At 42.1% G+C, this 26,450-nt stretch overlaps 8 protein-coding genes across 8 annotated transcripts; 6 read left to right on the top strand and 2 right to left on the bottom strand.

The window, feature by feature from the left end:
* Window positions 1-931: 931 nt before the first annotated feature.
* On the top strand, window positions 932-6,026 carry IL334_006938 (uncharacterized protein; the record flags this gene model as incomplete). The annotated part of the gene is made up of 20 exons (XM_062938635.1): window positions 932-959; window positions 1,023-1,058; window positions 1,120-1,223; window positions 1,293-1,330; window positions 1,404-1,515; window positions 1,610-1,882; window positions 1,987-2,265; window positions 2,326-2,481; window positions 2,553-3,020; window positions 3,074-3,364; window positions 3,428-3,877; window positions 3,947-4,111; window positions 4,190-4,283; window positions 4,340-4,455; window positions 4,525-4,766; window positions 4,848-4,988; window positions 5,046-5,183; window positions 5,262-5,414; window positions 5,544-5,781; window positions 5,886-6,026. The coding sequence occupies 20 exons, from the start codon at window positions 932-934 to the stop codon at window positions 6,024-6,026; spliced, it is 3,663 nt and encodes a 1,220-aa protein (XP_062794686.1).
* Window positions 6,027-6,223: 197 nt separating this feature from the next.
* On the bottom strand, window positions 6,224-8,729 carry IL334_006937 (uncharacterized protein; the record flags this gene model as incomplete). Its single annotated transcript, XM_062938634.1, has 3 exons — window positions 6,224-6,986; window positions 7,099-7,842; window positions 7,975-8,729. The coding sequence occupies 3 exons, from the start codon at window positions 8,727-8,729 to the stop codon at window positions 6,224-6,226; spliced, it is 2,262 nt and encodes a 753-aa protein (XP_062794685.1).
* A 912-nt stretch (window positions 8,730-9,641) lies between these two features.
* On the top strand, window positions 9,642-11,526 carry IL334_006936 (uncharacterized protein; the record flags this gene model as incomplete). The annotated part of the gene is made up of 6 exons (XM_062938633.1): window positions 9,642-10,363; window positions 10,468-10,751; window positions 10,820-11,092; window positions 11,135-11,221; window positions 11,321-11,430; window positions 11,494-11,526. The coding sequence occupies 6 exons, from the start codon at window positions 9,642-9,644 to the stop codon at window positions 11,524-11,526; spliced, it is 1,509 nt and encodes a 502-aa protein (XP_062794684.1).
* A 253-nt stretch (window positions 11,527-11,779) lies between these two features.
* IL334_006935 (uncharacterized protein) lies at window positions 11,780-13,881 on the bottom strand (the record flags this gene model as incomplete). Its single annotated transcript, XM_062938632.1, has 11 exons — window positions 11,780-11,842; window positions 11,947-12,130; window positions 12,184-12,201; window positions 12,263-12,342; window positions 12,455-12,728; window positions 12,786-12,889; window positions 12,943-13,044; window positions 13,101-13,161; window positions 13,223-13,326; window positions 13,399-13,759; window positions 13,829-13,881. 11 exons carry the CDS (start codon window positions 13,879-13,881, stop codon window positions 11,780-11,782), a joined length of 1,404 nt encoding a protein of 467 aa, XP_062794683.1.
* Window positions 13,882-14,570: 689 nt separating this feature from the next.
* On the top strand, window positions 14,571-17,987 carry IL334_006934 (uncharacterized protein; the record flags this gene model as incomplete). The annotated part of the gene is made up of 9 exons (XM_062938631.1): window positions 14,571-14,639; window positions 14,765-14,950; window positions 15,045-15,171; window positions 15,268-15,405; window positions 15,465-15,562; window positions 15,624-15,735; window positions 15,834-16,118; window positions 16,177-16,366; window positions 16,424-17,987. 9 exons carry the CDS (start codon window positions 14,571-14,573, stop codon window positions 17,985-17,987), a joined length of 2,769 nt encoding a protein of 922 aa, XP_062794682.1.
* A 456-nt stretch (window positions 17,988-18,443) lies between these two features.
* IL334_006933 (uncharacterized protein) lies at window positions 18,444-20,722 on the top strand (the record flags this gene model as incomplete). Its single annotated transcript, XM_062938630.1, has 4 exons — window positions 18,444-18,551; window positions 18,665-19,050; window positions 19,129-20,293; window positions 20,351-20,722. The coding sequence occupies 4 exons, from the start codon at window positions 18,444-18,446 to the stop codon at window positions 20,720-20,722; spliced, it is 2,031 nt and encodes a 676-aa protein (XP_062794681.1).
* Window positions 20,723-21,437: 715 nt separating this feature from the next.
* IL334_006932 (uncharacterized protein) lies at window positions 21,438-22,480 on the top strand (the record flags this gene model as incomplete). Its single annotated transcript, XM_062938629.1, has 2 exons — window positions 21,438-21,698; window positions 21,791-22,480. 2 exons carry the CDS (start codon window positions 21,438-21,440, stop codon window positions 22,478-22,480), a joined length of 951 nt encoding a protein of 316 aa, XP_062794680.1.
* A 735-nt stretch (window positions 22,481-23,215) lies between these two features.
* On the top strand, window positions 23,216-26,168 carry IL334_006931 (uncharacterized protein; the record flags this gene model as incomplete). Its single annotated transcript, XM_062938628.1, has 7 exons — window positions 23,216-23,392; window positions 23,446-23,933; window positions 24,103-24,645; window positions 24,725-24,941; window positions 25,034-25,606; window positions 25,691-25,861; window positions 25,962-26,168. 7 exons carry the CDS (start codon window positions 23,216-23,218, stop codon window positions 26,166-26,168), a joined length of 2,376 nt encoding a protein of 791 aa, XP_062794679.1.
* Between the last annotated feature and the right edge of the window lie 282 nt (window positions 26,169-26,450).

Here is a 26,450-nt window from a genome sequence, read left to right as displayed (position 1 = left end):
ATCAGGGTAAGCTCTCTTCAGTGGTACTATGACTGATCAAAATCCTTCGTCCTCTATCGATCGATGATCCCCTAATTGATCCAAACGAAATCCTATTCATCAAAGATATGGAAAGTCAAAGAGGACGAGTAGTGATTTCGGCCGATTGGATCGAAGATTGTTTGAATCGAGATTCGTTAATCCCACTTGAAAAATATGTTATCCCTTCAACAAGAACTGCTGTTCGGACTCCACATCAAAGCTTGATTTCAATCATAATCGATGGCGAAGATTTAAAGGAGCGAAACCGAGGCAAGAAGAGATCTTTGGGTGATATCTAGATTGACAACGGAAGGGAAAGAAGCAGGGATGAGGGAATGATTCTGTTCTATGACGAATGAAGTGATAGTTTTAGTGCAAGTGATAGTGATTGCGGTGCGGACAAAAAGGTGCAATGATCTTCCTCTGTCGTACTCGTTCCTTATGGCTATAACTGGAGTAAACATGCGTACACATGTTTTTGACGATATCATCTATGCGGTTGTAAATACCACGACTTTCATGCATTCCATGACAATCCCATATCATAGATCTATTCGTGTGAGAACCAAACAAAGTTGTTCATTCTTAACGTGGACGTTATTGAGGTTACCCACTTTATGCCCCAGTCTCAATTTCTGTCGCGTTACGCGTGTCTGGTATAAAAAGATGTAAAGATGTCAACAAATCAATACTGACATTCTGTAAGTCTCATACATTCTTACATTCTTGGTACATATAACAACAACTATAGGACACCCATCTGTCGATTTCCATTCAAATAAAGTACCAAGGCGGCCGTGCTCGCAACGACAAAACAAAAGAAGGGAGGTTGGTTACTTGAAAGTTTGTAATAGCACATTACTAGCATTATAATTAGAAGGTCTAACAGCCAGAAGGCGTAGTTTATAAGATGAGGATTGAAGAACTCATTCTTGATGGTGAGTGTGTCCTCTATCATACTCATCCTTTTGAGTACGTGCTCATACGATCTCGATGCCCAGGATTCAAATCATATCCTGTCAGAACCACTATATCAGGTAGGTATCGTCTCTTTTTTCATGATATTTTGCATCTGATTTAATCCAAAATGCGATGCAGGGTTCGATGAGTCTTTCAATGCAATAACGGGGTTGAATGGTTCTGGTAAATCAAATATATTAGATGCGATATGTTTCGTTCTAGGCATAACGAATATGCAGTCTGTACGTTGTCAGCTATCGTAATCGTACTCGTGAATCTGAACGTTTAGCTGATAATATCAATTGATATAGGTTCGGGCCAACAACCTGATGGATCTGATATACAAGAGGTCAGTTCCACCGTCAACGATGGTGTTTATTTCATATTATATCTCTGACTGACTCTTGTTATGGAATATGTAGAGGCCAAGCAGGTGTGACTAAAGCCAGTGTCACTATAGTATTCAATAATCAAGATCGAACGAAATCACCATTAGGTTTTGAGAATACACCTCAAATAACAGTAACTAGACAAGTGAGCCCATTTCCCACTGTCGTCTCTTCTATTCAGATCTCAGAAAGGAAGAGCTGATATGTTTTTTTCACGATACTTTTCTCACCATCTGTAGATAGCAGTAGGAAACGTATCGAAATATTTATTGAATGGACATAAATCGACATTACAAGCACTGCAAAACCTATTTCAATCAGTTCAATTGAATATCAATAACCCAAATTTCCTGATTATGCAAGGTAAAATCACAAAGGTGTTGAACATGAAACCTGCTGAAATCTTAGGTATGGTTGAAGAAGCTGCTGGAACTAGAATGTTTGAAGAAAGGAAAGATAAAGCAGTGAAAACAATGGCTAAGAAAGATAAAAAGGTTGAAGAGATTGAAAGTGTACGTCACAATCTCGCTCTTTCTTGACCACTCATCTTACCCTTTCCCGGAATGGGAAATCGACAAGATAGGTCAGTTGAGCTAACACTCTATATAAAATACAGCTACTGCACGAAGAGATTGATCCTAAACTTGAGAAATTGCGCGCGGAGAAAAGGTCCTATCTTGAATATCAAAAAGCGACTTCGGAACTTGAACGATTGACAAGATTGGTCAAAGCTTACGAATGGACATTAGCCGTTGACAAAGCAGAAAAAGCAGCGGAGAACCTCAAGTCCAAGAAGAAGGATATACATATCGCTAAAGAAGATGTCGAAAGAGGTGGAAGAGAATGTCAAGGGATGGAAGATGAATTGAATGAAATCAAAAGAAAAAGAGAGAAGGTGAGTTTATACCTTCTGCGCCATCTTGGCCGTGTCAGCTGACTTGTAGACCTTCTAAAGGAAATGACTAAAGGAGGGAAAATATCTGCTCTCACAGATGCTGTCAATAACCTTGATCGAGAATTGGTCAAAGTGAAAACTCAAATTGAGATTACAGAAGGTACATTGAAAGACGATGTTAAGCGGGTTGACGCAGCCAGGAAAACTGTAAAAGAGGTAAGTAGCCACATTCAGCTTTTTGGGCGCCTCATGAGGAGTATAAGCTAATAAGATAACGAATCTCAAAGACCGAGAAATCTCTTGAAGACCGTCGTGCACAAACGACCAACGACTCATCAGCGTTCGCCGAATTGAAAGCGGCTTACGATGCAGGTCAAGCCGAATTAACCAAACTCGAAGAACTTCTTCAGTCCCTCATCACAGGTCTCTCGTCAAACAAGGAAGACGATGAGAATGCAGGTGGTTACATGGGACAATTGGCAGAAGCGAAAGCTAGACTTGCTGCAGCTGGAACTGAAGCCGAACAAGCTAAAGTAAAAATGGGTTTAGCCGAAAAAGAAATCAAGGAAAAAGAACCCAGAGCTAAGAAAGCTGAAAAAGAAGGTGAAGGTTTGATCAAGGAATTAGCCACCAAGAGAGCAATGGTCGAGAAACTCAAGAAACAAGTCGAAGGTGCTGATTGGGATGAAAATAAGGAAAGGGAATTATCCGAAATTCAAGCTGAAAACCAATCGAAGATTACTGAACTTATGGAGGTGAGCTAATCAGTATACCCCGCACGAGACCTGTAAGCTGATAGCTGGTACAGCGACGGGACACTTTGAAATCGAGGTTGGCAGCAATTGATTTCTCTTATTCTGATCCTGAACCAAATTTCGATCGAAACAAGGTAAAAGGTCTGGTAGCTACTCTTATTGATCTTGACGAAGCCAATTTCAAATCTTCAACGGCTCTAGAGATTTGTGCAGGTGGTAAATTGTACAATGTGGTTGTACAAGATGAGAGAGTTGGATCTCAATTACTTGAAAAAGGAAAATTGAGAAAAAGGGTTACTATCATTCCTCTGAACAAAATCAGTGCTTTCAAGATGTCCGCCGAGGTGAGTTGTCTAATGACATTAAGCTATTCTACGTCATTAAAGCTAATGAAACCCGTTTCATAGAAACTCAATGCTGCAAAACAGGTCGCACCTGGAAAAGCTAATCTTGCTCTGGACCTAGTCGGCTATTCCGACGATGTATCAGCAGCCATGGCGTATGTGTTTGGCGATACATTCATTTGCGCAGACAAACAATCAGCTCAAGCGGTGACTTTCAACAAGAATATTGGTGTCAAATCAGTAACCTTAGAAGGCGATGTTTACGATCCTTCTGGAACGCTTTCTGGTGGTTCGGCACCGTCGTCTCAAGGTATCTTGGTCAAAGTCCAAGAACTCCGAGCTATCGAAAAAGAAATCAATCAACATAAAAAGGTCTTGGACGAAGTTTCGAGTAAGCTCTCAGGAGCTAAGAAGATCATTGATCAATTCAAGAAAGACAAAAGAGAATTAGATTTGAAAGAACATGAAGTTAGGTTGTTGGAAGAACAAGTCAATGGAAGTAATGCTACAAAAGTAAGATTCAGCTTCTCAATGTTTCCCGATCGTGGGGAAAGACCAAAAGCTGATACAAGATGTACATAGATCATTGCTGAAGTTGAAGCTGCCAGGAAACTCGTATCTGAATTGAAGGAAGTCGTGAATCAATCCAAAGAAAAACAGAAGCAAGCCAGTGCAGATGTCAAAAAACTCGAGAAGGAAATGGCAGATTTCAAGAATAACAAAGATTCGAAATTGAAGGAAATCAAAGTGAGTTCATTCACACATTTACGTTATTGAGAGTCATGCAATGTGACAAGAGTCTGACCTAGAAATACAATTGAATAGGCGGATATTGCGAATAAGAAGAAGGAGTTAGGTAAAAAGACTACTCAAGTCAAAACTGGACAGAAAGAAGTACAAACCGCTGAACTTGAACTTCGTGAGTAGTTTTTGTTTTGGTTCAAAAGAGTATGCTGATAGACGTATGATTGATAGAGCAACTGGAAAGTGATTTGGAGTCCGCAAAGGCTGAAATTGAAGAAGCTCTCGCTGCTCATGAAAAGACCAAATCCGAACATGCCAACTTGAAAGAAACGTTCAAAGCTCAACAGGTAATTTTCTTTTTCGAAACCTTCCACCAGTTCTGGAATAGATACTGATACGATTGCACCTTCTTATAGGCCGATTACAAAGCCGCTGAAGCTAAACTCAAATCAGAACGAGCTGTTCTAGTCGCTTTTGATAACGAATTATCCGATCTGGAACATGATTTGAAGGCTAAGAAACAAGAGATTGTAGACGCCGAATTGATTTTGAAAAAACTTGATCATGATATTGGGTCTGTCGCCAAAGAACAATCTTCAGCTGAAGGCCATAAAGAGAACCTAGAGAGGCAATTCACGTGGATATTGGAGGAGCATCAGTGAGTGACCACACCTATCTTTTGAAGATGTATTTCCAGTACCATCACAATACGCACTAAGCTGATATACCTGTACAACAGATTCTTCGGTAAATCCGGTACACCCTATGACTTCCACGGTGTGAACCTCAATCAAGCAAGAGAACAGTGTCGCGAGCTTGAAGCCCAGCAAAAAGGCATGGGTAGAAAAATCAACACGAAAGTCATGAATATGATTGAGGGGTACGCATCATTCGTTTATACTTCGGCTTGAATCTAGCTGATAGAGTTTGCATACAGTGTCGAGAAGAAAGAACAAGCTCTCAAGAAGATGATGGCTACTGTGTTGAAAGATAAATCAATGATTGAAGATACGATAGTAGAGTTAGATCGATATAAGAGGGATGCATTGATGAAGACGTGGGAGAAAGTTAATGGGTGAGTGATTGACTGTTTACAGCGTTGGGATCTATATTGTGAAATGAAGCTGATCATGGTATAATGATGGGAAATTAGCGATTTCGGTTTGATATTCGAAGAATTGTTACCTGGAAACTTTGCGAAACTTCAACCTCCAGAAGGGCAAGATCTGACTGAAGGTTTGGAAGTCAAGGTTAGATTGGGAAGTGTCTGGAAAGCCAGTTTGACTGAATTGAGTGGTGGTCAAAGGTGAGCCAATTGTATTCTTTTGGCTCTAGCACACTTTCTGTATCTCCTGATGACAAATCTCTTGTCCTTTTCCTTCTCCTTTGCTATGCTATGGCTACACGAGCTGACCGTTGATCTCAATTTACATAGATCACTGATAGCCTTATCGTTAATCATGTCCTTACTTCAATTCAAACCTGCACCAATGTATATCCTGGACGAGATTGACGCGGCACTGGATCTACAACATACTCAACATATCGGACAACTATTCAGAAATAGATTCAAAGGAAGTCAATTTATTGTTGTTTCGTTGAAAGAAGGTCTGTTCACCAATGCGAATGTATTGTTCAGAGCTCGATTCAGAGATGGAACTAGTATTGTTGAGGTGAGTTATCAGTGTCTGCTGTTCCTTATAGGGGGAGGCATAAATGCTATCTTCATGAGTCAGGGAACGTGTTAGCTGACCAAGACGTGGCCATACCCCTTCAGAGAACCGAAAGAAGATCAAATAACTCGATGTACTCTTCTGCCGAAGATAAAGAGAACTCTCAAGATGCGACTTCAGGCGCAACGAAGAGTAAGCGTACAGCGACAAATACCAATGGACGCTCCGCATTAGCTGTCAGATAGATAGGTTTAACACAAAACGACTTAGTCACTTGATACATTGGATTTGGGTTCAAGAGGTTTCTTTTGGTGATTTTCGATATTGTTGTAATATTAGCTTACATGAATGACCATTTGGTAACAAAGGTAATACATCGTACGTATACAACATGGGACGGATGATACAGTTCAACAATATTGTTTAAATACATATGGTAAAATCAGCGCTTTCCTTTCTTTTTATTTTTACCATTGCCTTGTACAACAAGTAAATCACCACCTTCACCGCTTTCTCCACCCATTTGTTGAACTTTCATCCCCGCTTCCAAAGTAAACATTAAATCTCTGACAGTTTCTTCCAGACTGACACATTCGTTTTGTTTCTCTTTTAGTTGATCTTGGGTTGTTTGGTACTGATTTTCTAATGAAGTGATCTTATGGGATAAACCATTCGATAGAGCTTTTTCACTTTCCAGGGATTTTTGCAAATTTCTAGATAAGTCAATTGCTTTCAAAGCTTTTAATTCAGCTTTCTCTTTCGAATTTTCAGCTTGTTCTAATCCTTTTAATTTATCTTGAGTGTTTTTATTAGATGATTCAAGTTTTTCAAGTCTGGACAATAGTGAAGATTGTTGATTCTCATAATGATGTCTCATAGATTCCAATTGACTTGAAAGCAAATAACTATATTCCAATGTGATTGATTCTATTGTTGACATTTTCTCAACATCTCCTGAAGATGGTCCGGGACCAGAATCGATTGAAGTTCTATTGGAATTGGGATAATTGGTATGAATGGATGATTGAGGTGTGTGATTCACTGAAGATGGTTGTGAATTCGGTTGTAATTGCGCATGCGTGTGGGATTGAGATTGAGAGCCGAATGGGAGTGGTCGACTTATTGACGGTGTTACAAGCGATGATGCCGATGGTAATTCAACTAGTTTACCATCTGATCGTGATTGGATGAGTCGATGTACGTAGCTGTATAATCGCGGTCGCAATCAGCATTTTATCGAAATACTCACTTCCAACACTCAATCATTCTTAACGCGAATTTATGGCTTCCAATCAAAAGAATATATTTCCTACTCACTTGTCTCCTTTATAATCCCATACTCTTTGAGTTTCTAATTCCATAGCTAATACATGACCACTTTCTTCCCAATGTCTCCTTGCATGACCTTTACCAGGTTCATATCTTCCACAACCGACCGTACCGCACACTACGCAAATCCAATTATTCTCACTTGAATCACACATTGAACATTTTGTTAATCTAGTGATTTCTCCTCCGACACCAATTCCCCTTCCCCTCGCTCGTGAAGACGAAGATGTCGAAGATGGAGATTTTTCAGCTGAAGAAAGTAAGAGATGTGATAATCTACAGACAGGACATCTTGAATCACCCCATTTCCTGAGACAATCACAATCAAAGGTATGGGCACAAGGTAAAGTCACTAATCCAGTGATAGTGGAATCCAATCTTTCTAAACAAACGGGACATGAAGGTAATTCATATATCCCTTTTGAAGGTGTGACACCTTTCAATAAACCAGATAATTCATCTCTATTTTTCTGCCTTGACGAATAGACTGAAGGTGGGAACGCAGGTATAGCAACGGTATTCGATGCAGCTATGGTTGTGTTCGAAATGGAACTGGAAGTTGCATTGTCGGTTTTGTGTAGGATCAAATGATGGATTCGGATTGGATGACAAGTTTCTCTAGGATCCAAAGTCGAGAATGCTTTTCCAGTGAATATGACTGAGAAGTCAGATGCTTGCAATGGATCTCTGAATTTGAGTAAAACGATTGATCGATTGGGAGTGGTTGCTTCTCTACATTCAGATATATTAGTATAGTCGTCTGTAACCAAAAGGTCGGTGAAGTTTGAAAGTCAAAGCTGCAAAGTAAAGTTATCCAGACAAAAAGGACAAATTTATTGATTCGTTAAAATCATTGTAACTCACCTAATCATCCTTACACCTTCTAAACAATTGCTCCAACCGCCGATGAATTCAATGAAATCAGCAGGTCTCATCCAAGCGGGAACAGCTAAAATAGCGATTAAACTACCATCTTGACCTTCAGCTTTTTCATTCGCCCATTCACCTTCTGAAGGTGAATTACTCCCTTCACCAATTGGGTGTGCGTCAATCTTTGAAATCAAGCTTTCGGGTGGTGAATGTCGGAATAAATGTACGACACCTCTTCCTAATTCTGATATACCAGACGCGAATGACGAATCTAATGGATTGGGCCCAAGTCCGGAATTTGGAAGTTGGTTGGGGAAATGAGCTAATAATGGTTGAAGTGATAAATCTTCTGGATCGTTAGATGATGATGATGACGATGGTGGTACTTTCTTAGATGTTTTGGTAGTTGAGTTGGTTGTAGTAGAAGATTGAGAAATAGGTTTCTTCTTCGGTTGACTTACTGAACCTGATCCGGGTGACCGTGATCGTGATGACATGTTTGCTTTTGTTTTTGGTGAAGCTGAAGTTGAAGTTGAAGCTGAAGCTGAAGTTGGATGATCAACTGATTTCTCTCTTGTAAAATCTACCCAATCGACAGTGATTTCGCCTAATCTCCAATCTTCCTTGTCCTCTTCTCGTTCTTGTTCTTGCTGGTCCTGGGTCTTTCCAGGGATGGGGGTGGTGAGAGGTTCCGAGGGATGAAGAGCTACGATCAGAGAGTACAAGTGAGTATGATTGGATGTAGTCATGATAGCGCAGAAGATGACATCGCTCTGTTCCTCGTCGTCGTATGATACTGTGACTTGGTAAAGAGATGGTAAAGAGATGAATTCATGAGTTGTTGATAAACTCTTGAAATGTTGTGTATGACGTTTGGGAGAGTGGCAAAAGGATGAGATTAATTACGTTATCACATTTCTGTGGTATTTTCACTCGAAGAAGCAAAAAAGATAAGATAAAACACTTTTTTGGCGACATACATCGCCTGATCAATGTTATCATTGACGGAAATAGCTGAGCATACAGCGTTTGCAACCTCATGCATATCTCGGGAACACCCAGAAAGGAAATGATACGTGTTATTTACAACTTGACGAATCCACGAAATATGATTCAATTGGGGAAAAACAATCGATTGGTGTGTGGCGTCTACACATACTGTAACTCACTTGATATATCTGAATCGTGACTGCAAATTACTATTCCAACTGTCAAAGCCTTATTGATTCGTACTATAAAACTGATTGACCAGCACTCTTGCCCTCTTCTATGAACCGCACAGTAAACAGTAAACGAAAATGCATGAAACAATTGTCAATGGTATGCTTGATGTCGATATAAATATCAAGCAGGAATGAAAGTAGGATAAATATTTCTTCATTCACTTCACTTCATTCCATTTTACTCTTACTTTTTTTCATTTTTCTACTTGTCAAGTATAACTTCTGTTCGCTCTCTCCATTTTTAATACCTTTCGATTTTGATTATATATTCAATCCCAACTATTTACTCACAACTAAGACTACTTACTTACTTTGAATTTGCTTTTAAAATTCATTTCTCCTTCAGGACACACCTGAGAAAACTTTTATCCTCGACCTCATTCCGCCAACATCCCAAATAGCAATAATAACAACATCATCAACAACAACAACAACAAAATGGTTTTAGTCGGACTTATCCCCTTTTTGGCCATTGCGTCATCTGTTCACGCAGCTGCTATTCCACTTGATTCTACACCACCTGCCTCACCCGCATTATCATTACAGAACAGTGCTACTTTTTCACCTATTCCAAGTTTTTCACCTCAGTTGAACGTCCCTTCGCCAACTTTGCCCAGTGCCATCACTGTTCCTACCCCTGGTCAATTCGATGATTCCTCTCTCAATCATAACTCAAAGTACAAGTCCGATCATGGTATTAACGGTAATGCTAAATTTGATGCTGCTCAAAACGGAAGTGTGACTGGGAATGGAAATGGGAACGTTAGATCAGGGGCAGGTATAGGTAGAGGTAAAGGAATGACCAATGCTGAGAGGATGAGAAGAGGATTAGGTATTTTACCACCTACAAGGAGGATGACGAGTAAACCAGTTAGAAGAAGTGCTCGACCCACTACGGATACCGACAGTGCCAATCAGGATGCCACCAATAGTGACGGTGTCACTCCTACACCAAATGATGGGAGCGTAGCTGAAACTTCCACTCAACCAAATGACGACAATACCTCTAATACAGATAGTAACAACAACGACGATGATACGGCTAATACAGGGAATGGACAAGTTTTAGCTTCAAAGAAGTATTCGATGAGAATGATGAATCCTGATGATGGAAGTGATATGGGTTTAGTGACCGTTCCTGATAATAATGATAATCCATTGTGAGTGAATCGTTCTAATTTAAATGAGAGAGCATACCTATTTATAGATCTCCTACCTTCTATTTGAAGCTTCGTATGCAGCTGACATTTGATCGTCTATCTAGAGTCGGATATTCACCTAACCCTGACACACCTGTCCAGATGTCTATGCCGGTAGATCCATCTTCGACACCATTTACCATCGCACCTTCCTCATCCGATTCCAACGGTGGTGGCGATCATGACGGAAATGGGAACGGAGATGGTGATAACAACGACGACGATGACAGTACTTTCGGTGGACCTAGAAAGGTCCTGGCTGCTGTTCCTCACAAGACAGCTTCTAATCCAACCGGTGATTTAGGTCAAGGTAAAGGAGATTACGCTCCAGTAGGAATGGGATGGACAGGTGAGTTGTAGAACGGGGAAAAGAAAGTTCACTGATCATCACTTATTCACTTGTTATGTTCTCATTAGATGGGACAGGATTACTTCATCTTGATTTAAAAGCTCTCATTCATAACCCATCAACGGATACCTCGAACTTCCCAACAGATCCAACCGATCTGACCAATAAATTCCCTACTAAACAGCTTTTATCTCGTCCCGGATCAGGCTTACCTGTAGATCCAACATCTGGTCTTCCCATTGATCCATCCTCCGGATTACCTATCGATCCTTCTACTTTAACTTCATCTGATCCGACCAATCTACTTCATGCGACGGTTTCCAATCTACCCTTAGGACAAGGTACATCGTTGTTGAATGGGAATGGGAATGGGAATGGATTAGACGGATTCGGTGATCCACAATCGACACTCTGGACTTTCCATCCTAACTCACAGAGATTGTTAGCTCATTATATCAATTCGGACGGAAGTGAGTGCTCATTCTTCTCTGCTTCATCATCTTCTTTGAGCCGTTAACAACTAAATGCTGATTCTCGTATTGACTTCCGCTCCATTGTACTTGATTTAGATGCCGTGCCTACGTACTTCGTTACTGGAGGTGATTGTGCCCATACTATTTGTCTGACAGGTGATGTAGAAGCTTTCAGAAATGCTCAAGGGTCAGAGGCTCATGAAGTTGTGAGTCTGGTTTATTTCCCTCGATAAACCAATACCTGTACACTGACTGTGTAAAACGAATAGCATGTTCTCGCCGAGGCTGTAGCGGATCTTTAATACTACGCAAATACAGAATAGACCACTAGACGAACAGATCGATGACATAGCACTCACATAATGATCAACTTGATAAGATCAAAAATAGATAAACGGGATACCAAGTCAGAACATACTATACTCATAAACAACGTGAAAATGCATCATATATACACAGTTACTATACAATGTCCTCATCTTTCTCGCGACGTAAATTGGTAATCTTCCTTGGATACTGTGCGCGCGAACCTTCTTCTTTGTGCTCGATTCACAGTTAAGCAACTGCTGCAATTGGGATTAATCCTTTTTGCTGAATTTGCTCCGCTAAAGCTTCGACCTATACCATACTGTTCATCAGCTATTCTTCTATCCTCACAACTGTTCGCGAATTGATGAATTGCAGAAAAGCAGTTCAAGATTGACAGTGCACGGTCCACCTACCTTAAGACTGGTCTCCCTGATTCTGTCGTCCCACCTCTCACTCCATAATCTAGGTTCGACATCCTTCTCTTCTCTTTCTACACCTAAACCACCGGCGGTACCTTGGGCTTCAGCGTCTGCATCGTGAGATGATCGAGATTCGAAATACAGTGAATGCAGGGGTTGGTCGATCCACGCTCGAAGACTGAAAGATCGTCAGCTGGGATCGCGCGGGATACTACCAGGAAGACGGCTCACCGGCCTTGTTCGATCATCCTGATTCAAGGAACACCATCAGCTTGAACATCTCAATTGACAAGTGTCAATAAAAGCTCACCTTCTTGCAGTCATCTCCGCCGCATCAGAGTCTAGATTGAGTACATTACCGAGAGCTTCAAAACTGATATTGTCGTAAACCTGTTTACACACGCATAATTTTAGCCCAGGTATCGGTGTGTTCAGAAAGGCCACATAATTTAAGATAGTAGAAGCCCGAAAGACGTGATTGGCAGACGAAAAAATCACATACCTTCCCGCAAGCCCCAACATTATGTTCTCTAACTGCTCTTTCAAGAACAGTACCTCCGCCTTCAACTTTGGCCCTTTGATGATCTTCCAAACCTTGTTCGAACTCTTTCACTTCTTCAGTTCGGACTATATATTCCAGTAACATCTTCCTGAGCATGACAGATAAAGATGAAGGTAAGGCGGTGTGTACTCTGTCATCTCTATTCAGAGCCGCTAATACTCTTGAACGCTGAGGTCCAGCTGGAGCCAGGATGGATGTAGTCACCGCTGCTTTTCTGCAATTTATGTCAGCTGTCAGCATTTCCGTCGAAAAGGGTGGGAAATCAGCTTACAGCATCTGGATGCGGTCTTCTTCCGCCACTGCTCCATCAAAAGACACCTCATGATATTTCTGAGCAGCTTCATTAAACCTTGCAGAGAAATCAAATAATCGAGCCTGGTAATCATATATGAGCAATGTCCACATCAGTCGGCTGTGGGACGGCTTACTTGTGATAGTCTGTAGGCGAGGTTGGTCTCTTTGTCTTTAGTGACATGAATCAATAATGACGCTCTGGAGAAATATGTTTGAGCTTGTCCCCATTCGCCGCACTGTATGAATGATGACGTTAGCTTGTGCGCAAGGTGTCACGAAGGAGCCGCCTGACCTCAAGGAGCAATCGAACGATTTTTATGTATACCGCGAGTTTCTCCTCGTCAGATATGAGCCTAATGATCTGTCAGCCACACATTCTATGTCAAGCGATAATGAAGTTTAAAGCTGACTCACCTCGATGTGCCTTCTAGAGGAATTTGCATCAAAGCTTTTGCAGCGCCATACCAATCGTCTTCAAGTTGAAGTAGATGCGCATAAAGATGTTTGAGTACTGTGACCTGATTCATTCCGACCAATATGATCAGCTTGGATCACCTTTGATGGCAATGTGTCAACCGAGTCAAGCTTACTTGTTCATCGCACCAACCACTGATACCACCACCATTCAAGACACCTTCCACTACATCCTTCCTTATTTCTCCATTCTCTTCTCCTTGGAAAGCGTTCTTACCTATTTCTTCCCATGTTGAAATACTCTCTTCATCGCGTTTCTCTAGGTGCAGCTGAGCAGTACCTTTCTTCTCCATCGATGTACCGGCACATAAAACGGTAATGTATAAACCTAATACCCTTCTTCCAACATACATCGTCATTGACGGAGATGTGATGATGAGTCTACCGAAAATGATTAACCCATTCGAAGATAATGACGATGTTTCAAGAAGGGATTTTAGCAATGAAAGGTATTCTGTCAAACGATCTGGCTGAGAACTATACAAGTGATGAGTTATCGTCAGCGATGCTCCAACTGATGTGAGGGAATGGAGTGATGAGACATACGATTCGGAAGAGATGGCAGCCAGTCTGTCGGCCACTTCTGTGTCTGATTCCATTTCATCTATCTCGATAATGTTTTGGATCTGATGGGATAGAGGGAAAGAAGGAATGTGATTCAACGGTGAAAGTGGTGAGTTTATATCGTGAGGGTTGACGAAAGTGGAGGTGTTAATCTGACTTGAAGAAATGATTACATAACCACCTACTCAACAGGTAGCGGTCATCTCCGCTTGTCCGAATGAACTTGTATTTTAAGTTACCCTGAAAAGCCACTCTCTCACTCTCTCACTCCCCTTTCACTCCCTTTTTGGCCCATGTTCCTCTTCTCCCTTCCCCATTCCCCATCCCCTCGCTATGACACAATAGACCACATATGATCAACATCTACCTCATATCTCAATTCATCTGAACACAACATAGCCTCAGCTTCACCAGGAGACAGTTTACTTTGAGTACGACAGCCTCGCTCACTTCCACCTACTGCTTTAGGATTGACGAGAAGTAGACATACCGGTATAAAGCGGACCGACGTCATTACAAGGACCGTAAGACCCATACTCACCCTTTACTCGGGTCATCTTCGTTCATCCCTCAATTATCCGAACGAGAACACATCGAGACGCACTGCTGTCTATTGAACAATCTAAAGTGGACAATAGGATCCGACTCTTCACAAGACTAAGCACCTATTTGAACAGTCGCTGTTGATCCCTATCTATACGCTGGACACAAATCACTGGATATCATGTCGCACAATTACGATAAGATTGTCAAGTTGGCATGTAAACCAAAGAATGCACCGCCCAAAGCAAAAGTGAGTCCACTTTCTGCTAACTTCTATCATGTTCTGGCAGTCTATACCGAGTCTGTATCCGTATAATCTACATCTCCAGGCTGGATAGGATATATACTGACGGTTGTTTGTTCGCTATCTCTTAGTATGTCGAGTACGTTAATCTGTTCATTCATCCATCCCAATCCCGGGGATGTTTCATTCCTTCTATCCCATACACAGCCTCTAACGTCTTCTCCAGTGTTCTAATAGCAGCGACATACTCGGATGATGGATCGCTGCAAGACATAATTCGTTCTCTATCATTAAGATTGAGAGAGGCCAATGCGGTGGTTAGTCTGTTTGTTCTTTTTACCCGGTTTTTTCAACATCACAGCCTCCTCAAGCAGTCATTGAAATTGAACTGACAGCTTCATTCATATATAGGTGGTATTCAAAGCTTTATTGACATTACATCAGATGATCAGATCAGGATCAACCGATCAACTATTAGACGTGTTATCAAAGCAGGATTCGCTAAAATTGAGGAATATCACTGGACAACATTGGGAAGGTAAATCAACTTTCCCCACAATTTGTGACGATTACCATCATTTGAGTCAAAACCATATCATCCATCTTGGCGATAGCTGACTTGTTCATTTTATAGGTTTTCAACCCCCTGCAAGTATGTCAGCGTACGCTTCATACCTTGATTCAAGGATCAAGAGTTACAAAGATATAAAACATGATTTAGTCAGAGTACAAACCGAGTCAAATAGGAGAAGTGATGGTCAAGGAGCTGGAGGTAAGGTTTACAAGTCCAATGACACTTCTCACACCGTATGCTGATTCAAGCACATATAGCCAAAGCGAGAAGATTAAGACATTTACCCGTCGAAAAAGGATTATTAAGAGAAGTCAAACAAGTCCAAAATATTCTAGATAGTCTGATTTTGTGCAAAGTACGTTTTCTCTTCATTCTTGGTGCTTTTCAGTTTCCGCTTGCTGACTTGATATGACCAGTTCTATGATGACGACTTGAGAGATGAAAATACAGTCCTCGCTTTCAGAATGTTAGTCAAGGATCTTCTAGTGCTATTCCAAGCTGGTAATGAGGGTGTTTGTAATATCCTTGGTGAGTATTTGACTTGTGTCCTACTTGATCCCTTTCTTTATCCGATAGCGATTCCTCTATGTTCTGAACAAGCTAACCTCAGGATGCACCATTTCCAGAACATTACTTCGAAATGTCAAAGTACGACGCATCTGAATCCTTCGACATTTATAAATCTTTCATAAAGCAAACAGATCGTGTAGTTGATTACTTAGGAGTCGCAAGAAAGCTAAATCATGTAGTCAATGTACCTGTACCAAATTTGAAACATGCTCCTACAGGATTGGTGAAAGCTTTGGAGGAATACCTGAATGATCCTAATTTCGAGAATAATAGAATGGAATACAAGAAGAGTTTGGGAGTCGTTGAAGGGAAAAGTACAGGAAGGGACCCGTCGCCTGCTCGCAAGTCACCTCTTTTACATGAGAAGACAACGGTCTAAGAGCTAATGAGATGTTACAGCTCCTTCTGCACCCAAACAAGAAACAAAACCTGCCGACTCATCTTCATCTCAATTGATCTCTGCACCTGCACCACCTTCTTCTCCACCACCATCCTCTGCTCCTCCAGGATCATCCCGGAAGATACAAGATTTCTTTGATTCGATACAAACTGAATCACAACCAACGATGTTTGGTGGACCCCCTCAACAGTAAGCTAGGCTGTACATCTTCAGATCGCGATAGCTGACTTTGACTCAAAATTACAGAATGAACTATGCTCAAATGACTATGCACGGCCAACAATTTAATCCTTTCAGACAATCAATGATGTTACCACAACAAACAGGATTTATGCCACCTCAGATGACCGGATTCCCACAACAACAGCAACAACAACCGTTCATGCAACCACAACAGACAGGAGCTATGGCATTTGGCATACAAGGACAGCCTCCTTTCCCTCAATCATCAGGTCCCGGTCCCAATCAACCATTCGTTCAACCTCAACAAACTGGATTCATGCAACCTCAACAAACTGGATTCTTACAACCTCAAGCTACAGGTGCAAATCCTTTCAGACAAAGTATGATGCTCAACACCTCCATAGGACCTTCAGGTGCAATGTCACAACCTTCTTCGCCATTCAATACCCACATGAAATCACAGCAGACAGGTATGAACGCCTTTGGACATAATAACGTCAACGGATTTGGACAGATTCAAAGACCAGGTTCAACTCCTGCTACAAGTACCAATAATGCAGAACCTAAACCCTTAACAGCTCAAGTAACAGGATCTAAAAACCCATTCGCCCCTGCTGGGGGTATTCCACCTGTACCTCAAATGCCAAAAGGTCCAACGATGAACGATTTGTTAATGGGAGGTAGCAATATGAATCAGCAATCTATGGGTTCATCACCATGGGGAAATATGAATGGTCAAGAGCAGCAGCAGCAGCAGGGGGGCCAACAACAGCAACAGCAACAGCAACAGCAACAGCCACAAGCCAACGGTGGAACGGGAATGGCCGATATAGCATCTGCCTTCACATTTGATTCGTCCAAGTCCAACGGTAATGACGATTTCTTGTCACAATTCGGTTCTGGAACAGGAACAGGAGCAGGCACAGGAATAGGATCTGGTTCGAATTCCACTTCAACTGGAACTTCCCTATTCGGTTCCAATTCGTTGTCATCACAACCTACAGGTGCAACCTCATTATCCTCGCAGCCTACAGGATTTTTACAACCTCAACAAACTGGATATGGTGGAAGTGCCATCAAACCATTCAAACCGACAAGTTCATTCGGTTCTCAGTTATTAGACTCCCTACCACCCATCTCGGAACCAGGATCAGGGTCAACTCCCACCAAATCACCAGGTCTGGGTGGACAAGGTGGTGGATTAACAACTCAATCTACGGGATACCCATTCTCCTCGCCTTCACCGATGACAAATAACCAACAAGGAAACGGAAATGGAAATCTCTTCAACCAAAGTTCAGGTACAGGTACTAACATGATGAATCAAGGATTGAGTCCTCAAGCAACAGGTGCAGCGAACCCATTCAGACAATCTACTTTTGGTAGTTTAGGTTTCAATTCGACCAATGGAGCAGGAGGAGGTATGGGTGGTGGAATGAATGCTCAACAAACTGGGTTCGGTAATGGTGCATCTGGTAGCACCAGTCCGTTCGCCGGTCAAAACAACCAATTCCAACCGCAGCAGCAGCAGATTCAGCCACAAAATCAGATGAGCCAATTCGGAATGTTCAATCAAAATCAAAATCAATCAGGTCAAGGTCAGAATCAGGGTGGTTCTTTGATATGATTGAAGGGAAGAAAGGTTGTGAGTGAGATGAAAAGGACAAAAGATCACGAAACGATAGATGAGATGGGATACTGTATGTAAGGTATATGGATATATACATATTGATATTTGACAGTAGTATAATATAAAGAAATGAAGCAAAAGATGAAAAAGATGTGGAGAGATGACACACACACACACACACACACACACAACGCATTGACCCACTGCCCCCATCCTTTTCGCCATGTGTTTCATTTTTCATTATTTCATTGTCAGGTAACTATGAAATTGAAACTGACAAAAAGAAAGAGAAAAGGGAGAACGAATGACTTTACTTGATACTCACCGCTTACATGATCATTGACTCTATCGATTAACTCTTGTAACTCTTATGGTTTTGTCATCCGACTCGCTGTGTTGTGAAAAAACCAAAAAATATCAAGATCATCTGAAGGGTTGTCATCTCCTGAAACCATGTCCAGTAATGACATCTTCCAAAATAAAGGGTTTTACATCGTATCACCTGCGAATGCTATAACGAAATATCGGGAGAAGAATGAACGATGGAAGAAACTCATACAGGTCAGTGATCATCCATATCTCTTCTCTGTCTCATCTCGAAACACCTAATTGCTTCGAACTCGTTCTTAGCTTTGATCAGAAGGAATGAGCTAACTCTATTCATCACTTCGCAGTCTAACGGAGGACGTATACTTCATGATTCAGATTCAGCACATATCGATTATATCCTAATACACGATATTCCCTTAGACGGAGACAAGTTGTTATCAAAAAGCAAAATCACAGCAGACACCTACACGTCTGGATCAGGATTGGACTGTGAAGAAGATACTATGCATGATAACGACTGGCTTAACGGTCATGCGGATCACTTGAATCATTCGGTATTTCTACCTTCCGATGAAGAAGATAAAGATGAACATAATGAGAATAAGATTGGAGACGAGAGCGATCAGCGGGATGTAGTCAAAGTAATCTTGAGGATAGGCTGGATAGATGATTGCTTGAAGGCTGGAAGGATACTAAGTGAGAAAGATAATTGGGGTGGATGTAGAGTGAAGTGAGTTTCCTCTCAGAACAACTCCGAACGAAACTATCTGTGAAAGCTCAAAATGGTTCTTTGTTTCGATGAACTTAGACAAAGAGCAGTCGGATACTCGAGTTCAACAGCAAGACAAATCGGATTCCAAACCACGACATATATTTCGACTGCCAAAGATGGCCAGAATCTGAATCAGGATCCTCCAGATATAATGAGTCCTTCTCACAGCATCAAAACATCCTCCAAGCCCTCACATAATCCCCATTTCTCGCCAATCATCCCTTGCAGTAGTCCATCTTGGTCATCAATGCCAAGTAGCGGTTCATCCAGCAACGATCTTCCAATCCAACAAGCAGAATACAAACCTATTATTTCCTATAAAAGATCAATCACCAATCTTGACTTTGCGTTCTACGACCTCTCTCGAGATCCTCGGAGGAGTAGCGTTGTTTCGGACTTATCACCAATTGCCCCAGAAGATTGCATCAATCCCCATTCACAACATCCTGTCGCAGCTTCCACTTCACCTGCTGGGAGAGCACTTAGGATCGAGTTGTCAAATGAGCTGTTACCTGAGAATACTCCTGCTTCCGCTTCAAATAAAAAGCTTAAACTTGCTGATCTATCGCCTTCTCGACCGAGCATTGTGCAGATACTCGAATATAACTCCGATGAGCTATCCCGAAGTAATGGTTCATACGGAGATCTGCAAGCTGAAGTAGAGGAGACCACCACCAAACGCTCAACCGCTGTAAAGTCGCAGATGTCTACTGAATACCACTCGAAAGGATTCGTGGAAAAGGAAGTCGAGCTGAACTCAGATGACGGATTATCTATATTCGATGAATGGGAGAACCTTACTGAAGATGAACAGGGAGAGACGGGGGAAAAGCAAGTTGAGCCGAGGTCAGAAGATGGTTTCTCTATATCTGATGAGTGGCAGATTCCTGATAACGATCAACAGGAGAAATTCTCCGAAAAGCAGATTGAAATGAGTTCGGATTATGGTTTATCTATATTTGATGAGGATGATATGACTTTATCGTCAAGCCCGGCTCCTGGACTTGAGTTTACAGACATGCCAGATGCTCCTGAAACACCTATTGAAAATACACTATTCTCTCCATCTTCCTCTCGTGCGACCGTTGATTCACCTGCTTCCGTCACCTCCCCCAATACCATCTTTCGGAATCCCATTAATGGTCAATCACTCAAATTGTATATACATGGTCCCGCCACACGGCTCGCGCATGATATTGAAGTGAGTAATGAGTCAGCATTGCTTGGATACTAAAAGCTTATCAATGACCTGCTGTAGAAACATGGTGGTCTGATGACCAACGCCAAAAACGCAGACATAGTTGTATTTACACGTTTCGAGAATCATCCTGGATCACTGGTACCGACTACACCCGAAGAAACGGCTCTATTCCAGCAAGCTTTTGGAAGGTCACAGAGAGTGTTATCGTCAAAATGGATCGGGGATTCCTTTGCGGCTGGGACCCTTCTACCCGAAGAAAGATATTCGATCTGGCTCTCGAAAATATATACGACAACTCACAGATCCGCTGCTGTGAGATCGATCAAACGAACGGTGGGTGCTGGCTGGCTCACACCTCAGTTCATTTACGAACAGATCAACGCTGACATGTCGTACACAACTGTAGCAAGATATATTTTCGGAAGCTAATCTTCCTGTTGAAGAATCTCGTTGTGAGCGGGCAGCGATCTATCATCCGCCACGCATATCTACCGCATTGTGTAGTAAGAGCTATCGGCTAGCTCACAGGATGAGTTTCTGGAATCAGACCACTGCAAACAAGTGTTCACTCCATTACAGTGAGCAGCCGCAGGAAAAAGTGCAGACAGATGAATCTTTGGTATTGGCATTGGGCGAAGAGTTGGATAGCGACGAGGACTTTGATGGTAAGGGGGGTATTGTGAGAGCTGTATCATACAGCATGAACAGTGGAAGTGATTGTTGTTGAATAAAGGTGGAAGAGAGAAACACGTTTAGGTAACTTGGAGCGCGAAATTGTCGTGCCAAGCAGTAAAGTTTGTTATAGAGGCTTATGTCTTCGCTTCGTATTACTGTAGCTTCTTGGACCCTTAACCCTTAATTCGAGAGACCCAGCGCTTGATAGGCTCACTTCAAGGTTGTGCATGTAGTTCTATCAAGAAATAATATACAACTTGGATAACATAACGAATATGATTTTTAGTAAGCGCGATCATGTGCTTATTCATGCGATGCAAGGTACCTTGGTGGAGGTGATGAAAGGAAGTGGAGGCTGTAACATATATATTCTTCTTACAACGCAGCATTGACGATGCTTCACAACGTACACTACTGCATAAATCAACCTTGACCTATCACTGCGCCAATTCCATACATCTGATTTAAAATGAAAATCGCCATATTCCCAGCAGCTGGAGGACTTGGAGGAGCAACTCTTTCACATCTCCTCCATACAGCAAAAGTTGATCCAAGCTCGGTGGTCCTCGTGTCGCGCTCACCCGACAAGCTCGATAAAGAAGCAAATTCGGGTGCGATAACTCGTAAAGGAGACTTTGATGATCCAGATTCATTGAAAGGCGCATTCGAAGGTGTAGATGCTTTGAATCTAATTTCTTATCCTAGTTTCCAGCATGAACACCGGGTCAAGGTAAGCTGAGCTTAGCATATTCATATTTCCCTGCAATCTCGGTTCTTTAGCTGATAATCCAATTCCAATTCCAATTCCGATTCCGATTACAGGTCGCCAAAGCAGCGATAGATGCCGCGATATCTCAAGGTGTCAAACACGTTTTCTACTCTTCACTTGCATTTGCTCGAGAAGGTGAACCGACTTACAAACCACATGTGATGCTTGCTCATCTCGACACTGAAGCATATCTTGAGTCTTTGGTCTCTCCCACATTCTCATATACGATCATTCGACAAGGTCTTTATACCGAAAGCTATCCGATCTACACGGCGAATTTCAATCTCAAAGAAGCCCAAGCTTCCGCAGACAAAGAGCTCAAGATTCGTATTCCCCACGATGGGCGCGGACCAGGTATACCATGGGCGAAGAGAGATGAATTGGGAGAAGCAACAGCTAATCTCATAGCTGAATATGATCGCGATCCAAATTCATTCGCTTTCATCAACAAGCTCATCTTCTTCACGGGTACAAAAACACATAGTCTGAACGATACAGCTGCTATCTTCTCCAAAACCGTTGAGAAGAACGTGAGGATCGAGTCGCAATCCGTGGAAGACTACGTGGTCAGGATTGGAGTTGTGCCCAAATCCGATTCGGTCGAGCTTAATAGACGATGGGCAACGGCTTTTGAAGCGATCCGACACGGTGAAGCATCGACTGTCACATCTCATCTGAAAGATTATCTAGGTAGAGAGCCGGAAGGTATCGAAGTTACATATAGAAAGATGCTGCAAGGGTAAATATTTTTGAAGTAAATAGTTTTTGTACTACTTCAGTAGTATGGAGAAATATCCTCCAAATCTGACTCATGATGTGGAGGTTTGATTTGATTCGATTCGATCTCACAGCAAATCATGTTCCCGCTCCCGCCTGTGTCGAAGTATCAAGCTATACACAACTCATCTGATCGTTTGGGACAAATTTACCTTTTGCGTTTCGTTGACCGACATTTTCCCCTTGTATTCTCTCCTCATATTACGACTTGATGAATCCTACCTCTGTCCCCTTTTTGGGCCGTTTGCTTTATTTGTTCGGTCGGATGCAGAATCCCTGAACGGATCAAAGTTCGATCGATATTCGAAACATATAAAACGCTCGGACACTCGCGTTTTATTGTTCCTTCCAGGGGCTGAACACACAAACTATTTTGGTGATGGATGTTGTTGATGTTTTTCATATTTGTGGTTCTGTTGAAAGGTCTCCTGTCCGTCCAGATTGAGGGGTTCTATGTATCTTCTGTTGGTTGATAACCCCGAGATGGTCCGCTTTGACATGTTATCTCCTGGATTCAATTTGGGATCCCAGGCTGTGGAACATAGCATATAAATAACCAAGCAACCGAGCAGCCCCGTGTCGTTCTTGATAATTCTCTTTTTCCCGTGCTTCTTGTTTATTCTTGTACAAGGTGTGCTGTTCAAAAACATACAAGTAGTTGACCCCTAGTATCATTGATCCTCACTTTTTAGCTGCATATAATGTCTTCATTCTCCCTAAGTGTTAGTACAAGCAGTAGTGAGGGGAATCCTGTGAAACGAATTATTCGAGACAATCGACCTGGTTTATTCGATGGTATGGTGTTTTATGTACATGAATATAAGAGAGATTATAGAGGTGAAGGGTATCGTGAGAAACAGGCTGTGTGCGATATCATTGTGAGTGATATTATCATTCTATGAATTCTTTGGCTTATATATGGTTGTTCCAGATAAACGGAGGTGATATAGTTTCTTCACCTACCGATCCAACAGTGACACATATACTAGTACCGCCGGACAAAGAATCGAAAAACCGAGATTTCAATGAGAACAGCATAATCAACATCAATATCAATACGACCCCATTCAGAACGCTGACTCGTTATAAAGATTATATTTACTGGAATACGAGTAATCAAGATCAAATGCAAGATCAGAGCGAAAATGAAAATGAAAAACAAAAACAAAAACAAGAATTCAGGTTGAAAATGCTGGGATGTGTAAATAGCACTAAAGATGGTTGGGATGTACCGAATTTAGTTTTATTCTTCAGTGAAAATATAAATAGTAATTATAATCCTAATGCTGAAGGATGTCAAGAAGATATGATTTTTCAAAAAGTGATAAAACCTGTTTTGAGATTTTCATGGATTGGTAAATGTATGAAGGAAGGAGAGATCTTAAATGAGGATTACGATTGGGCAGGTCAGATATTACGGTGAGTTTTACGCATCATTCGTTCCATACTGTATGGCAAATATTTCCAGATTTGCCACTCGCTGCGATAGTGTGAACGATTAGAGCAGAGCGATCCTCACTACCCAGTCAAACAAGTGCCAAGAGCTGAAATGCCTCACCCATATTGTGCTCTTCATTATGAAACTCAGCGGAAGGATTCTACCCGAGAATTGTCATGCGTCTTTACACAAAATTCGATCGATTGCGATACAAGCTATTGAGATGAGTGGGAAAAACCTTTCGAGGGAACATCGTAATTTCGCCAAATCGATAGCTACAGGATCATCAACATCTCTTCCTCCCGGTTTCCAATTTCGATCTGCTCCGACTGGTACTGCAGATTGGGCTTTACCGCCATCTTGGAATGCCTACAATCCACCGAGCCACTTCACGTCAAATAACCAAATCCCATCACCTGTACTCAGTAGACCGAATAGGTGGTCAAATCTGAATAAATCTTTAACGTTACGTTCGCGAAGTGCCGTTCCAGATGAGCCGACTCCCGAAGTAATTGTGATTGAAGACCTTCCTCAGACTGTCAATATCCCAATGACGCCTGTGTCCAATAGAGATTCGGTGGAGATAGAACCTATAATGACACAACATGCCATTGCACTGGATCCCAGAAAGAAGGTATACCCAACGGCGACCATAACTCATGAGACTGGCACCAACGTTCCCATGATACAGAGGTACGCTCGACGCCATCGTTTTAATAATGGAAGGAGATGCTAATATGCGGGATGCTTTCATGAAACTTTGCTTGTATAGACTATCCCATACGCCGCCTGCCATACCGAGCCCATCTCCTTCACCTCCCTCGCAGTCAAACGTTTCCGCTGACTCAACATCATCTCGTGGCAGCTCTTCAAACTTTAATAGGGCCAACCAGTCCTCTGTTGAACCTGGAAAATTGTTCGTTACTGGAGGCAAACCAATGACGTTCTTTGTACATGGTGACAATTTCGCCACAGAGTTCTGTATCAAGGTAAGTGGGCAATTTCGCACACAGAGTTGAAGCAGACCTTCACCCTTCACATACGCTAGATCCGCTGACCCCGTCATTTCTACGTGGGATAGAGCGGCGGCGGCCTTATCTTTCCCATAGACTATGCTCACTATATCATAATCAATCGACAATACCACAAAGCTCAACTTACGACAGAAGAGCAATCGTGTGTAGATAAACTGAATCTACAGGCATTCCAGACTGTGTTGTCATCTAAATGGGTAGAAGAGAGTATGAAGGACGGATCTCTAGCAGATGAAGATTCATACAAGATCTCGCACGAAGTACGGATTGACGACGATACATCACAAGCTGAGCACGGAGACAATAGGCAAATCGACCACAATGGCCTTCAAATAGAGGATACTGTCAGAGATGATGACGTCGATGACGATGATAGCGTAGTCTTCGTCAGTGATTATACGCCCGTTCTGGCGCTGTTACCCGTATCGCTGGCCCAGAGCTCTTTGCCTTCACCAAAGCCTTCTGTCACGTCAATATCTGATACACGGGAACCAAATGGTAGAAAACGAAAAATGAATAGCCACACTGTCACTTCGTCCAACGTCCACGCCAGACGTGTCTGCTCAGACCCCACGTCAGATTTCAGCCGCTCAAACGAGCTCTCAGCACAGAGCTCCACTGTAAGTCGATTCCCTAGACTATGAGGCTTGCAAATTACGTACTGGTAAGTAATGGATAATCTGACTAATCATGATGCTTCGTAGACGCCGGCGACGAATCAGCTGAACATCCGATCAAAGTCTGAACAAAGAGCGAACGCAATCAAAAAAGCTAAAGAGGTGGACGATTTGTTGGCTCTCCTGGTGTCAGAACTAAGACTATGGGATCCCAAAAATTGTACACGGGCAAAGTTTCTAAGGACTTTACGTCATAAAGTGAGTTGTCACTTCTTTTCCAATTGGTATTTTCTGGTTCTGGTTCTCGGAACCGTATATTACTAGGAGCCATCAACGCTGACGAGGTTTTGGATTACAGCATACTCAACGAGATTGGGCAAAGTTCTTTACCAGACATGAATCTAAATTGAGGAGGAAATTCCGAGATCTAGGACTCAAATTTCCGGGATCAGACGATCACATGGAGGTTGATGTAGAGGATGAAAGTGATGATGATGATGATGATGACTTGGACTTCTTGGTTAGCGACGACGATAATGATACAGACAGTGAATATCAGGAATAAGTAACGGAGTTTATGGATTACGCGTTATAAAGAATGGTACCTTTTGTAAGGTATGCACTTGTCTTTGCGTGGCTTTTGTTATGATGGTCAATCGCATTACTCATGCGTAGAGTTAGTGATCCCAGTTTCTCCTCAATGTAGGGCGTCTTCCGGACACAGGAGCGTGACCAAGAAGCCAAGGAAAAGCATTACAGCGCGCATGATCGTCTGTCTTTCGACAATCTCAGGCCCGGACAGGTCTACACATTCCCCCAGACATCCAGATATGCGGATCCCACGAAA

This window comes from Kwoniella shivajii, chromosome 10, assembly GCF_035658355.1.
Source record: "Kwoniella shivajii chromosome 10, complete sequence".
Classification (NCBI taxonomy): Eukaryota; Fungi; Basidiomycota; class Tremellomycetes; order Tremellales; family Cryptococcaceae; genus Kwoniella; species Kwoniella shivajii.
Note: the sequence above shows the minus strand (reverse complement) of the source record. Positions and strands in the feature narration are given on the sequence as shown.